This window comes from Vigna angularis, chromosome 3 (genome assembly GCF_016808095.1).
Source record: "Vigna angularis cultivar LongXiaoDou No.4 chromosome 3, ASM1680809v1, whole genome shotgun sequence".
Lineage (NCBI taxonomy): Eukaryota > Viridiplantae > Streptophyta > Magnoliopsida > Fabales > Fabaceae > Vigna > Vigna angularis.
In genome coordinates this window covers 4,811,006-4,823,071 of record NC_068972.1, presented here as the reverse complement: position 1 = coordinate 4,823,071, position 12,066 = coordinate 4,811,006, and the positions used below count along the sequence as shown (strand labels likewise).

At 34.8% G+C, this 12,066-nt stretch overlaps 2 protein-coding genes across 2 annotated transcripts; one reads left to right on the top strand and one right to left on the bottom strand.

Annotated features, from left to right (window-relative positions):
* Positions 1-613: 613 nt before the first annotated feature.
* Positions 614-2,600, top strand: LOC108324070 (uncharacterized). The gene is made up of 7 exons (XM_017556871.2): positions 614-771; positions 859-1,022; positions 1,119-1,156; positions 1,265-1,352; positions 1,435-1,644; positions 2,055-2,120; positions 2,212-2,600. Exons 1-7 carry the CDS (start codon positions 726-728, stop codon positions 2,383-2,385), a joined length of 786 nt encoding a protein of 261 aa, XP_017412360.1. The 5' UTR covers positions 614-725; the 3' UTR covers positions 2,386-2,600.
* Positions 2,601-8,332: 5,732 nt separating this feature from the next.
* LOC108324961 (photosystem I reaction center subunit II, chloroplastic) lies at positions 8,333-9,129 on the bottom strand. The gene has a single exon (XM_017557922.2). It carries the CDS (start codon positions 9,062-9,064, stop codon positions 8,438-8,440), a length of 627 nt encoding a protein of 208 aa, XP_017413411.1. The 5' UTR covers positions 9,065-9,129; the 3' UTR covers positions 8,333-8,437.
* Between the last annotated feature and the right edge of the window lie 2,937 nt (positions 9,130-12,066).

Sequence of the window (12,066 nt, the reverse complement as noted above, 5' to 3'; positions counted from 1 at the left end):
CAACAAAAAAATTTATCTTCAAATCCCCTCAATTACTCTCCTCCAAATCTATTCAAGTGAACAAAGGCTTAGTCTTGTGTAAAAGAAAATAACTTGAGGTGTGTGCGGAAGTTTAAGTTTATGTATGTTTTGATATTTGAAGTCTTGTATATCCATAAAAAATAGAATAAAATTTATTCGAAACAAATATATATATTGAACTTGATTAACACGAAATTAAATGTGAACAAAGAATCCTTTAATTGTAGAATGAATAAAAAAAGTAAAGAGCATAAACGATATTTTGGAGCAGCAAGAACTTTGTCTCATCAGTGATAGGAATAAGTTGAGAAAATGAAATAAACTAAAAATATATATAAAGATTATAAATAGACAGGTTGATGGTGTGTGAACGAAGCAGGGTTATTAGTATTATAATAGTCCTGGCATTATTAATGAAGTGTATGATACTGGGTTGGATTGGGCAGCACCGCGCAGGGGTATTATCGTCCATGGAAAGATTTAGTTAGCGAAATGCGCTTATCGTGTGGACCCCGCATCTACTCGGCTTGCAAATTCGAAACGGTGACGCAGCGATCCTACCATCACCAATGTCTATCCAACCCACATGCTCCACCTCATCTCCTCTCTATAAATTCCTCTTCCCTCCCTGCATTCCAAGCTCGCTTCCTTCTCTTCATTTCCCATACCGTTTTACTTCTCATTCTTCTTCTACTTCTTCAACTATGGGTATCACCTCCATCGCCTCTCCTTTCGACGCCATCCTCTTTGGTGAGTACAGGCCAACGCATGCTTCCTCTATTTCTTCTTTCTTCCAAATCACTCTTTCTTAGTTCTTAATTCTTAATAATTAAACAGATTTGGACGACACCTTGTACCCCTCCTCCACCGGAATTGATCCCTGCGTCAAGAGAAACATCGAACTCTTTCTCATAGAGAAATGCGGATTCTCAGAATCCAAAGCGCTCACTCTCCGAGTTGAACTATTCAAAACCTACGGAAGCACCCTCGCCGGTTTGCGAGTTAGTATAACAAAATTTCCATCAATGTCCCTTCCATAACTCACAATAAGTCATAATTATACTCATTACAACAATCTCTCTTTCCTTACTTTACAGGCTCTTGGCTATGATATCACCGCAGATGAATACCACAGGTGAGAATAAAACACAGATAAAAACTACACCGAACAGAATTTTCTTTATTAACACTAAATAAACGTTGGGCTACAACTAAACTTTTCGTTCTCTTGACTTTCAACCAGTTTCGTGCACGGAAGGCTACCTTACGACTCGATCAAGCCTGACGCTCAGTTACGGAACCTCCTCTGCACTATCAAACAAAGAAAAATTGTATGTTACTACTTCTCGGTGGAATTTTTCTTTCCTCTTTTTTTATTACTATTTTATTCTGATTTTCTTATCTTCGTTTAAGGTATTCACCAATTCGGATAGGATTCACGCGATGAGGGCTTTGGATAGGCTTGGGATCAAGGACTGTTTCGAGCAAATTATTTGCTTCGAGACTATTAACCCGAATCTCCCCAACGCAGCCCGACCCGACGAATTTCCCGTCCTCCTCAAACCATCGCCGGACGCCTTCAAGATCGCGCTCCACGCTGCCAACGTGGATCCTCGTCGTACGGTAAGGGCGCCGCGAATTGCCTTTACTGTAAAATCACGTTAAAATACTAATTCAAGAAGCAACAGTAATCAACGGTCCCAGAAACCAAAACCAAGGAGTTCTAAAATAGTTAGTTGATGGCAGGGTTATTTTAGGCATGCGATAAAGTCTTGAATTAGTTCTGAGGAAAATCACTTTCTAAATATTAATCGAAATACATAAAAGAAAGGGTGTTTCCACACACAATACAAGGGGACAAAAGTCAAGAAACGAAACGGGTCGTCACTTCTTGTTTCGCGATGTCGTTTTTTGACAGTGAAAAGTTAATGAGATTATTATTTAAGGAAAAGTCAGAATGGGTGAGTTTTATTTTTTATTAGAAATTATTGAGATGAATGAGGAATAATGGTTTGTTAAAATATATATTGCAGCTGTTTCTGGATGACAGCGTTCGGAACATTGCCGCGGGAAAAGAAATGGGTCTGCATACAGTTCTGGTAATTTCGCAGACGACGTCGTATAGCATCTGTATAATTGCATCATGTTAAATGTTGATAAGTAAGTGGTGTGTTTGGAATGTTTGTATAGGTTGGGAAGACAGTGAAAAGCAAGGAAGCGGACTATGCAGTGGAGTTTGTGAATAACGTGGCGCAAGCGATACCGGAGATATGGGCAAACAAAATGGACGGTGAAGATGAAGCGATGACACGTACGAAAAGCGAGTTGGAGTCTGCGTTGGCCATTGCCGTGGTTGGAGCTTGAAAACTGACCCTTTGTTTGGATATGGGATAAGGCTTGACGTTGTACATTTCCAACCAACCCAACTATCCAAACAATTAAAATAATAGTAAAATAACAAGGAAGACAATAACAATAAGTTACATGGCCCCCTTGGCAATTATTTGCGTCATGTTAATCGTGTGAATATTGTAACATATTGTCTACGCGTCCTCTCATCAATAAAATCAATTTCTCTCTCTCTTTCTCTCCTACTTTTCATTATCTTTCTTCACCGTGTACCAGAATATTCCAGAACCGTTTCACGTCGTCTGAACAACCATGCCTTCCAAAATGTTTCTTTTCATACTGGAGAACAAATCCCAAACTTACCGTATCAACCGTAACTTTTGCAAAAGCTCGTTGGCTATTTCGCCAAATGCAAGAAACATGTTACATCACTTCACTCAATTAATTAATCGAGAGTTTTGCATTGGACGTGACAACATTGTTGGAATAATTATCTAACTATGCCTATTAGATTAATGTTTTCTTAACACATTTTTTAATACATTTCTTCTCCTAGTTAGTAGAATTTTATGCCTTTTAGTTAATCAATTATATATTAATTTATCCAGTACTAAAAAAATATGTGTTTGGAACACGTCAGAGAGAACAACATTAACGCTTTAAATAAGCGTAAGTCCTTTTCAAGCTTCACAAATTGTCTTTCTAAATTCATTTTTATAAATAAAGGCTCGCCTTTAATACTTTCACCATTTTGTTGGCAATGTACAGTTTTTTGTCTTTACATCCACAGTTTTGAACTTATCCAACATTAGGCAACACAAATTATGCAAAACCATAAACAATTATAACATAGCTTTATTAAATAATTGAAGACAATTATTTCTTGTACATGTAGTGATGTTTAGCTGATGTTATACGTAACTGTAATCTACATTGTTTGAACCAATTTTTCAATTATGATTTTAAGGAAAGGTATGAAATATACTAATTGAAGTTAATGGTCATTTATGAGTAATTATTAGGTATTAATAGGTCAGATTATCTTACGTTTTATAAATATACGGTATTAATTACTAATTATTGGGTTTGATTTCCTAAAATATACTGATAAATAATTAATGGACTTGAGTGCCACAAACTCTATAAATGATACAACTACTGATGAAACATATCTGACTTGACCATCCGAGTGTCTTCTGCAAATCAACAACTCATTGGAGTGGATCGCGTTCAACCTTGTCAGATCTTAATTTTAAATTATAAATTATAAAATATTATGCACAAGATGGTTCAGAAAGTTTTACCGACTCTTAGTTTTAAATTATAAATTATAAAATATTACGTGCAGGAAGGTTCAGACCTTAATTAACTTGGTCAGCTTCTACCAACTCTTAATTATAAATTATAAAATATTATGCACAGGATGGTGCAGGAAGGTTCAGACCTCAACTTATTGGTCAGGTTCTACCAACTCTTAATTTTAAATTATAAAATATTATGCACAGGATGGTTCAGAGTTGCGTTCAACCTTGTCAGGTTCTACCGACTCTTAGTTTTAAATTATAAATTATAAAATATCATGTGCAGAAAAATGACTCCTGTCTCAAAACCGCTCGGGGAAGTCAGAAAAATGACTCCTGCCTCAAGACCGCTCGGGAGAAGTCAGAAAAATGACTTTAGAAATCCTTGCTCAATGCAGGAAGTCAGAAAAATGACTCTTGCTTCAAGACCGCTCGGGAAAAGTCAGAAAAATGACTTCAGAAATCCCCACTCAACACAGGAAGTTAGAAAAATAACTCCTGCCTCAAGCCGCTCGGTGAAGTCCGAAAAAGGGCTTTAGAAATTTCCGCTCAACGCAGGAAGTTCGAAAAAGAACTCTTATCAGTCAACTACTCACTAGGTTTAGCTTTGTCACGTTCTAATGCTTTTTCATTATAAAAATAAATTATAAAATATTAAAGCGTTTACTTTATTTTATTTAAAAGTATATTTTTTGGAGTGAAAATCTCTTGCACACGAAAAAAGTGTCAAAAGAAGTCTTAGCATTTTCTGTTTTCGGAGAGGATTGAAGATCAAAAGAGAGCAGAGTAAAGAAGGACGACCGAACCTCGGATCAATTCAACCGAAAGAGGAAACAAAAATATAAAATAATAAAACTAATCTATTAGTAAACTAAAATTAGTTTAACACAATAAAAAAGAAAGGTTTAAACCCTCGGTTGGTCCTCGTATTTATATGGAAATCTCAAATGGGTCATATTTTTCGGTCTCAATTGGGTCATATTTTTTGTAAAAATGAGTAAATTTTACCCTAACCGTTAAGTTATTCCAAACGGCGTTAAATTAGGTTGAGCTGTATTTTTTGCATTGATGGCGTGGCATTATGCATTTAATTGAATTTAATTAAATGGGTGATGTGTTTTAAAATCATCATATCTCCGTGGCTACAGTGCTTCTTCTTCCTCCAATCATTGATCACCTTTCATCTTTTTTGCTCCTCCGCCCAAGTTGTTTTCTTCCCACTCCCACCCTCTAACCCTCACTCCCCAGACACACCCTTTCTCCCTCTCAAAAACGCTGTCGTCATGTGAGAACATAAACCCCAATCTGGAACAGAAACGCCGTTGTTCGGACAAGGATTCCTCCAAGAGACTCCTCCTGTGGACGCACAAGGATTCCGCCGCCATCGCCGATGTCTGGCCTTCTACTTCCGCCTTCGATGTTGGTCGGGGATGCTTTAGGCTGTCAACTGATGCAGTTTCTATGATGTATCTATCTGTCTTTCTTCTGAATGTAATCCTCTTATCCGTGGCAGCTGGAGAAACCCTTAAAATGAAGAAGATGCCTCCCAGGCGCCGTGCACTCTTCTACTCAATCCATGCTTTTCTCCAAAAAAAATGAAAACACCCGTGAAGCCCCCTAGTGGCGGCTGGACCCTTCTCTTTCAATTACCCCTTTCTTTCCCCAATCCTTGCTAGACTGCTCACTCATCACCTCGTCCGTATGCTCTTCAGAAATGGAGAAATGAATTGTTTTTTTTCCTGGCGTCTGCTGCGTGCTCGTTTTTTTCCAGCCAAAAGCCCCTTTTTTTTCTTTTTGACGCTACCCTCGTTGCTGCTGCCTTGGACCAAGACCATGACACTTGTTGTCTGCGTGGGTTGACGCTGCTGCTGGGTGCGTGAAGATAGCTGGATGTCACCTCAAGTTTAGTCCAAGCACCTCAGTGAGGGTTTGAAGGTAGGAGTGGGAACGAAGCAGCTTGGGCAGAGGAGCGGAAGAGGTGAAAGGTGATAAGTGGTGGAGGAAGAAGAAGCACTGTAGCCACGGAGATTTGATGATTTTAAAACACATCACCCATTTAATTAAATTCAATTAAATGCATAATGTCACGCCATCAATGCAAAAATAAATTCAATTAAATGCATAATGTCACACCATCAATGCAAAAAATACAGCTCAACCTAATTTAACGTCGTTTGGAACAACTTAACGGTTATGGTAAAATTTGCTCATTTTTACAAAAAATATGACCCATTTGAGATTTCCATATAAATACGAGGACCAACCGAGGGTTTAAACCAAAAAGAAAATTTAGACAATTTATATGAATTAATTCTAACTTACAGAGATTTTTTTTTCTAAAAATTATTTCCAATTTTGTTTTCGTTTGTAAATTCTAAGCGTTTTCTGGTTGAGTAGTGATTAAAGCAGGATAACACAAATTTAACGCAAGAGAAGTGATGGAATAATTTCATTAAGTCTATAATTGAGCTTATAATAAGTAATTAAGCGGTCTAAGGATAATGAGTAGTAACTAACACGAGTCCTACTCATCAAGAAGTAACCATGATGACCTTCAGACCATTTACATATATATTCACAAAACTATCATGTTAATAAGATTACTAAAAAAATACGGATCTAAATTTTAAATACAAGTAAATTGAGTATATCGACGAAAGAGAGCGATGGTAACCTGTGGCTGATGACAATATTTTCTAAATCACCGGTAAACGCTTGATACAATTAGAGAATAGCTCTAAAATATTAAAGCATTTATTTATTTATTTCACGTGTCTTGGTGGTAATTATTTATCCCATAAATCTTATAATGAAATGAATATCTTTCTTTAGCTAAGACTTGAAATCCAAATTGAAAGTTTCAACACACTATGATTTATTTTAATCAACAGTAACCGTGCAACTATTAATAATGATAATAGTTTATCACAGGCTTTATCTTGCTAAGTGAGTTCATTTCAAACTGTTTAGGATGGATTTTGATTTTGGGCTTTTACATTGCATCCTAAAATTTTTTCGGGTGCAGTATCTCAAATTTTTAAAATGACCATTTTACTTTTTGGAAAAGTCGTTTCCAGATTACATATTTTAAAAAGCTTTTAGAATTTTTGAAACAAAATTTATGGAACAAGTTTTTTCACAATGTCATTTTTGGAACGTATGAAATGTATTTTGCAATAAGATTTTCAGAATGCATATAATGTCTTTTGGAATGAATTTTCTGCAACATTCCCACATAAAATATATGTCGAAAAGAACTATTTGGAATATATAAAATATGGTTCAAAAAGAAAATTTCAAACTATATTAAATATGTTTTGAAAAGAGCTTTTCATAATGAGTTTTTTTTTTTTTCATTTTTTCTCTTCTTCTCGTTCTCCCACTCTTCATTCTATGCAGCAGTGGTGATGATGGCAGCAGCGATGCCGACGAGGTAGTGGCATTGGTGGTGTGCTGTGGTACAGTGCTGAAAAGCGTTTCAATATTTTTCTCTAATTATAGAGCTGCAATTAGTCATTGTTGGAGGTACAGGAAGCTAAGACCTTGATTATGTCCCTAACAAAATAATGGGTCACAATGAACAATACATATTGGCCCAGTTTTAGATTAAGATAGGTTAGGACAATCTTCGAGTTACTAACCGAACCTCTAACGGATACATATTATTTAATTTCATGAGTGACTTATTTCTAAAGTTTTTTTTTATCAGCAAAGATTTATTTTTAAAGTTTAACTTTAATCCTCCGTCGATGTAAAAAATTAACTTTCGACAATAAAATTTATGATAAATATAATTTTTAAGATAATTGTTATGAAACTCAATGAATTTATCATATTGCATATATTAGTGTTGTGACTTTTTTTACGGAAATATTAATCTTATGGTTAACGATATGTTTTTCATTGTCATAGTTAGTGTATAGGTTTTGTTACGTTAGAATAAAAAACAAATCTATCAATAATGTAGAACTTTTTTCACACCACAATTATGTTTCTTCGAACTCAAACTTTCTGAGTGAGTCCTGAACATTTGGACTGTCGGGTAGTTATCTTGCTGCCATTTTAAACGGTTAAGTTTTTGTGGAGATGCTTATAAACAAATTTCGTCTCATAGCCTAAATAATGTGATATTTTAAAATGAACCAAAAGCATCATAATTATAATTTTGTATTTCTTTTATTATATACAATTGAACTGTATAGACCAGTGTTATATGAAGCAGTCAAAGTTTAGATCGCATCAAATTTAGATTCAAATAAATGACTCAAGATCAGGACAGCAGTAAACTCTTGCTGCAACTGAAAATTGTAGAGCTACCTATTGGCCAATTATTGAAAAAAAAATGGTATTTGTCGTTATGTTAGTCATTGACTCATGGTGTCGTGTAGAGTTGCCACCGTTTATAATGAGAAATACACAGAAAAAACAGGTTGTGCTGTACATGTAAGCCTCGTTGAACGTTGAAAGCGATATAGTTGGAAGATCGAGATAAAATGTAAAATCCAATTCACTCATGACTGATGAATTATTATTGATCACAGAATTCTGAAATCAGATATGTCCGGTGTTATTACTTTGTTATAGGTTTGATCAAGTTGAAGCAAATCAATATTCCAAAAGATGTTGACGACAGTAACGATAAAACAATACTAAAGAGAGAATAGGAGAAAAATAGCTATAAAATTAAGGCACATGAGTTTAGCATTTGTGGCATAAATTTGACAATATAAGTACAGAGCATATAGGAGGAATGAAGGAGGTGGTGCTTACAAATCATATGGTTGCTTGCCGGTGAACTTGACCTCGATGGGATTAACATTCTTACCAATAGACCTGAAGTTTTGGCCAACCCCTTGGCGTCCCGGGTTGACCTTCTCAGGGTAGACACCATCCTTGGGGTGCAAGTACTGAACTTCTCCGTTGGGGAAGACCCTGTAGAACTGGTAATTGATCTTGTACTTTGACCTCAGTCTAGTTCCAAGAGCCAAACACTGTTCCTTCCTGGCCAACTTCAACAGGTTGGGACCCTCCCTCATGATGGCAGCACCTCCAGTGGGCATTTCAAAGATCTGTTCTTTGGGGGACGTCCATGTGATCACATAGAACTCCTCCACCTGGGCCTTCCTCAAAAGCCCACCAGTGCTGCCTCCGAAGATCGGGGAAGGCGTGTTTGGGTCCAGTTCCGGTGGGGTGAACCCAACGGGTGCCTCTTTTGTTACGGCCTCTGCGGTTTCATCGGCCGCTGCAGCTCTGATTGTCTTGGAGAACTTGAGGGGCTTCGGAGAGGAGAAGGAGAAGGTGGGGGATTGCTTCCATGGCACGGAGACACGGTCGGTGGGTTTGAGAGCAGAGAAGGAAGGGCTGAAGAGGGAGGCTTGGGTTGCCATGGCCATGCTGAGAAGGGTTGGGTTGTTGTTGTGTTGTGAGAGATCAGTGAAAAACAAAAGAAAAGAGATGAAAGAAGTATAGGATGGAGAAGATTTTGGATGGGTTGTGTGGATTTGGATATGGATAAGTGGATATGGTTTCCACCAATTACAATCAAAGATTTTGATTCATCCTCTTACCCACACCTCACACCTCTTATTCCCTGTTGCACGAAAATAAATAAATATATTTTACATTAAAATATATATCTTTATTTGCATATACAGCCAAGAAAATAAATATTCAGGTTAAAATAAAATTTCATTGATAGTTGCTAATTCAGTTTTTTGTTTTATATTAATTTTCTCACTTCAAAACTATTTTGTTATTTAAAGTGACAGTCACATTATCAAGGTGTATTGATTGAACAAATATTATTTTATATGTATATACAAAGATTTTATCTTAATTAAACAAGAATACGTACATAATTCGAAACAAATCTATCTAATAATATGAATAAATATCAAATGATCATTAAATAAATAAATAATAAATGCAAGACAAAAAATTAAGGATAGATATCTTAATTTTAACATAAAAGTTATAAATACTCGAATATAAAAAAATAATTTAAAATTTGTTTTTAATATAAAAATAATTTTTAAATATTTTAAACAATATACAATTTAAACTTTATCTTGTTGTAGGCAACACTAGTACAAAAACACTATGTCGTTGTTTGTCGGCCTTTCACATCCAATTCGAGGTCATCGTCATATCGGGAGACGTTAAATTGACGTCGAACATAGAACAATTCGATGTAAAGCAACTTAACGTCGAATTTTGTCAATATTCGACGTTAATATTTTTTTTATTTTTTTAATTAATTGTGATATTTTTTTATAACTCTAGGAGACCTGAAAAGCAGAAAAAGAACAAATTTCAGTTTTTTATATTTTATAAAGCATGAACTATGAACGTATAGTGTAGTATCAATAACAAACAACAATAACAAACAACAAACAAGTTCAATCAAACAACAACAACAAACAGGTTCAACCAAACAACAACAAACAAGTTCAGCACAAAAAAAAAAAAGTTCAACAAATAAGTTTTTCTAAACGAAAACGAAAACTAACCCCTTCAAAATGTGGGTAATAAAGTGTTGCCACCAGCTAGAGAGAAAACAGAATGCGCCTATGAAGGGCGCCTATGAAGGACAAGAATACGAAAATAATCTGTCAAAACAAACGAAAATCATATCTAAAGTAGTTAATTAACATGCATTTGTAACAAATGAAAGAAAGATTACATGTGATGGTTGTCAAACTTCGTTCTGGAAAAGCTTGAGCATAGAAGAGGGTATCGCGCACTAAGATATAAAGTGAATGAATTTTCAATCTCCCGCTCAAATTTTTATTGAATTCGCTAACATTTTAGCGTCTAACGCTGGGACATTTGACATTTTATATCATTTTGACTTCTAATTTTAGGGAATTTGACATAACAAATTTGACGTCGAATTACAATTATAAATGACGTCTAATAATTGCATTTATTTACAAAAATGTAATCCATCATTTTTAAAGTTGGTTATTCTAGTTATTTTTGCACTAGTGCAAGGAGAGCAGCTGAAATATTTTAGAATATTGGGTATAAACTTTGATCTTCTAGCTTTTTAATTGAAGCATATTTGTTTCAAAATTTTAAAGCTAACGGAACGGTGGGAGTTTATCAAAGAAACTGAGATGGAACGTGATCCAATGGATCTTTCTCTGCCAAAACATTCATTCTTGAACGTGAACCACCTCGAATTAATTTTTATAGAACTAGTTATTAAAAAATTAAATATAAATCTAAATCATACATTGAATAAAAAATAAAATCAAACATGGTATAAAAATGAAAACTCATAAAATCATTAACCTATCTTCAGTATACTTATGATTTGCAGTTATATTTGACTTCGATCTGCAAGTGAAAATGCAACTCTTTTCATATTCATAACCATGTAGATTTATTTAATCATACTTTTTTGGGAGTTGCTCCCTCCACCCCCACACATCTCTTCCTCCACCTCTCCTTTACTTTTTTGCCCCTTCCTCCATCTTTCCTTTACTATTTTGCCCCTCAGTAAAATTTTATTTTTAAAATTATTATTTTTTAATTTTATTCATTTATAACATATTTCACTGATAACCTACGTAGTTCCTTGTATGAGTAAAATATTTTTCTGCAAAGCTTGGTGATCGTGAAAAGAATTATCAAGCAATCTTCCTCTTGTTCTCGGTGCAGTACGTGGTACAGTGCGTTTGTGGTGTAGTGTACTTGTCGTGGTTCCTCTCCAGGTACGTAGTCATAATCCTTCCTATAATCCTAAACCCTAAACCCTTCCCATACTTCCAATAATCCTTTTAATATCCAAGCCTATAATCCTTGCATGAGCCGCAAAACGCAGTAAAATAAAACCGAAACATAAAAGGAACACTGCCTCTGGACGGACGACATCCTTCAACGGATGTCAACATCCGTTTAAGGCGAAACGGATGTCGACATCCGTTTTGCCTTAAACGGATGTTGACATCCGTTGAAGGATGTCATCCGTCCAGAGGCAGTTTCCTTTTACGTTTCGTTTTTATTTTATTTGTTTATTTTATTTACAGTAATTTATATTTAAATTTATAATTTTAAATGTTATATATGGTTAGTTTTTAAACGTAATAATTTTGTTAAAATATGAATTTGTTATAGATGATTTTTGTATCTTTAATTCTTTAATAATTTGATAATTATATAAAAAATTATTTATTACTCTATTTATATCAAATATATAATTTAATTATATTAATATTTTTATATTTGTTTGATTAATTATTAATTATGTTAATAAGGGTCATTATAATTTTGTAGGTGATTATTATTTAAAATGGATGAATATCTTCATATGGATTCTCAGATTGGTTGTAGTTTGAAATCTGATTTGTCTTCATCAATTAGCAAAGTTGTAGAGAGAGATTTAACAAAT

Coding starts and splice junctions, on each gene's coding strand:
- LOC108324070 (XM_017556871.2), top strand. CDS start 726: ATGGGTATCACCTCCATCGCCTCTCCTTTCGACGCCATCCTCTTTG. Junction 1,023..1,118: donor GCACCCTCGCCGGTTTGCGA/GTTAGTATAACA, acceptor CTTACTTTACAG/GCTCTTGGCTATGATATCAC. Junction 1,645..2,054: donor ACGTGGATCCTCGTCGTACG/GTAAGGGCGCCG, acceptor TATATATTGCAG/CTGTTTCTGGATGACAGCGT.
- LOC108324961 (XM_017557922.2), bottom strand. CDS start 9,064: ATGGCCATGGCAACCCAAGCCTCCCTCTTCAGCCCTTCCTTCTCTGCT.